This window comes from Monoraphidium neglectum, assembly GCF_000611645.1.
Source record: "Monoraphidium neglectum strain SAG 48.87 unplaced genomic scaffold scaffold00221, whole genome shotgun sequence".
NCBI classification, from domain to species: domain Eukaryota; kingdom Viridiplantae; phylum Chlorophyta; class Chlorophyceae; order Sphaeropleales; family Selenastraceae; genus Monoraphidium; species Monoraphidium neglectum.
The window spans coordinates 1-2,145 of NW_014013407.1; the positions used below are offsets into that span (position 1 = coordinate 1).

At 65.6% G+C, this 2,145-nt stretch overlaps 1 protein-coding gene across 1 annotated transcript in view; it reads right to left on the minus strand.

Moving 5' to 3' along the window:
- Positions 1 to 1,670: 1,670 nt before the first annotated feature.
- The window catches only part of MNEG_2043 (hypothetical protein), a gene marked incomplete at both ends in the record, with an annotated part of 3,285 nt that continues 2,810 nt past the window's right edge, over positions 1,671 to 2,145 (minus strand). The window contains one exon of the mRNA XM_014049473.1: positions 1,671 to 1,757. Coding sequence (XP_013904927.1) covers positions 1,671 to 1,757 — 87 coding nt within the window. The remainder of the gene's footprint in view (positions 1,758 to 2,145) is intronic.

Consider the following 2,145-nt stretch of genomic DNA (forward strand, 5'->3'; position numbering starts at 1 on the left):
GCGCTGGGCGCTGCCCGCTCCTCTCGCGCCGCCGTGGCTGACGGCAGCTTGGAGCGCAGCACTTTGTCCAGCAGAGTGCACACCCCAGAGGCGCTGTCGACAGACAGGCCGCAGGCGGGGCAGCGCTGCCCGCGCCCCTCCTCACTCCCCGCCTCCCCCTCTCCCGCGGGTGCCACGCCAGGCACGCAGGGGCGGCACACGACGTGGCCGCAGGGCAGAACTGACGGGTCCAGCAGCAGCAGCCCGCACGCGTCGCACGCGAACACCGCCGGCGGCGGCGCGGCGGGGTCGTCGCGGACGGCCGCGGCGGCGATGGTGGCGGCAGAAGTGGCGAGGGCGGGATCGACCTGCACCGCCTCCGACTGGACCTCGCGCCTGGCCTCTTCCTCTGTGGTGTGGTCACACGGGAGAGATGGCAGAGGGGTGGGGAGGTTGCTGGTGCTCTTGCAGCGACGCCGCCGGCGAAGATCTGTAAAAGAACAGTGTGCAGCCTGGCGTGCCCCTGACAACGCTAGGGCTGTGGCCACGTTGCGGGAGGCTGCATTCCGAGGCCCTTTGAACCCACCCTCTGTCTCCTGGGCGCGCTTGTTGTAGGCGTCAGGGAGCGCCGCGGCGAGCAGGGCATGAAGGCGGGGACACACGCGGGGGAAGCGCGAAAACTTGGTGCGGCAGAGGGGGCAGGCGGATGGCTCGAAAGGGTTCATGGCCTGGTGCATGCACCTGCAGGGGCAGCAGAGGGTGTGTGGATCATGTGAAGCTGCCAACATCAGAGCAGAGGGCCTCTGGGAGTGGGCACGAGTGAAAACTCCCCGTGCTGCCGTTTTGGCTGTGGCAAGCAAGCCAGCAGCAGGTTGCCGCGCTGCGCCCAGGGCCCGCTGCGGCGGCGCGCGACGTGGATGCGCTGTGAGCGCTCTTGCAATTGCCACCGCGCGGGCGCACCCACCAGAAGCATGCGGCGTGGCCACATGTGTTGACGCACGGCTTGAATAGCAGCTCAAGGCATATTGGGCAGCGCCAATCCCCCTCCTCCATCGAGGCAGAGCAGGTTGTCGCTGCGGCGCTCCTATGTCTGAACTGCACACCTGCCCTATACAGCCGAGCGCTCCGATATTGCCTCGGCAGCTGTGATGGTGCTGCCCAATCTCGGCAATGACTGCAGGCACCTGCGGCGGGAGCACGGCGTGCGGCGGGCGGTCGCCCACGGAGCTGATGCCCCGGTCACACGGTGCACACAGAGTCGCGTGTGATGTGCTTGAACACAACTAGCGTGGTAATGTAGCAGGAGCAGCCTGACAGCGAGGCTGTGCGATCGAGTTATCACCGCAATAGCAGATCAATATATAGTCACTGCAAGTCGTCGAGGTTGGGCCTTTCATTGTGCGATCACGCACCCAGCACACCAGCAAGCATCGGCCCGCGGCGTCACCAGGGCGGCACCGGTAGCGGGCTGGGCGTGCCGATCGCATGCACAACCCCCCACACAAGTGGTTTTGAGCAAGCCCACACACACATGTGATGGCCCAAGTACTTCTGCCCACACCTTGATGACTATAGTGTACATGCAGAGCATGGCGCAGTGCTGCGATGGCTTACTTATGTTGTACCATGGTTCAACTGCAGGTGGTCTCATTGCATGCCTCACAACCAACTTGCAGGCTCGCTAGCGCTGCTCAGACAGTCCCCGCCCTTGCCGCCGCCGCCTGATCCTGCAGTCTCCTGCACTCCTCGCGGTGGCCGCCCTCCTTCCAGTGCTTGCGCTGGCTGGTGATTGGAGTTCAGAGAGCGCGGAATCGGGGAGAGCAGAACCAATAAGCAGGTTGAGCAATCAATCATATGTCGAGCGCTCGTTGTGAGATCTGATTGACACCTGGACTCTTCAAACAGGATTGCTGCACCACAAGCGTTAGCAAACTCAGAGAGCCGCCGGCCCGCGCCGCCCCAGCCAGCCCCCGTCCCGCCAAAGCCACCCCCTCACCAGTCCTTCGAGCAGTAGCGCAGCCCGGGCTTGTGGCAGCCGTTGCAGGCCCGCAACTTCTGGCCGTCGTCGCAGCTCAAGCGCCCGCAGGTCACGCAGCCCAACTTCTTTTCCTCCGCCGCCGCGGCTGCAGGCCGCGCCGGCGCGCCGGCCGCCGCCGCGCCGGCGGG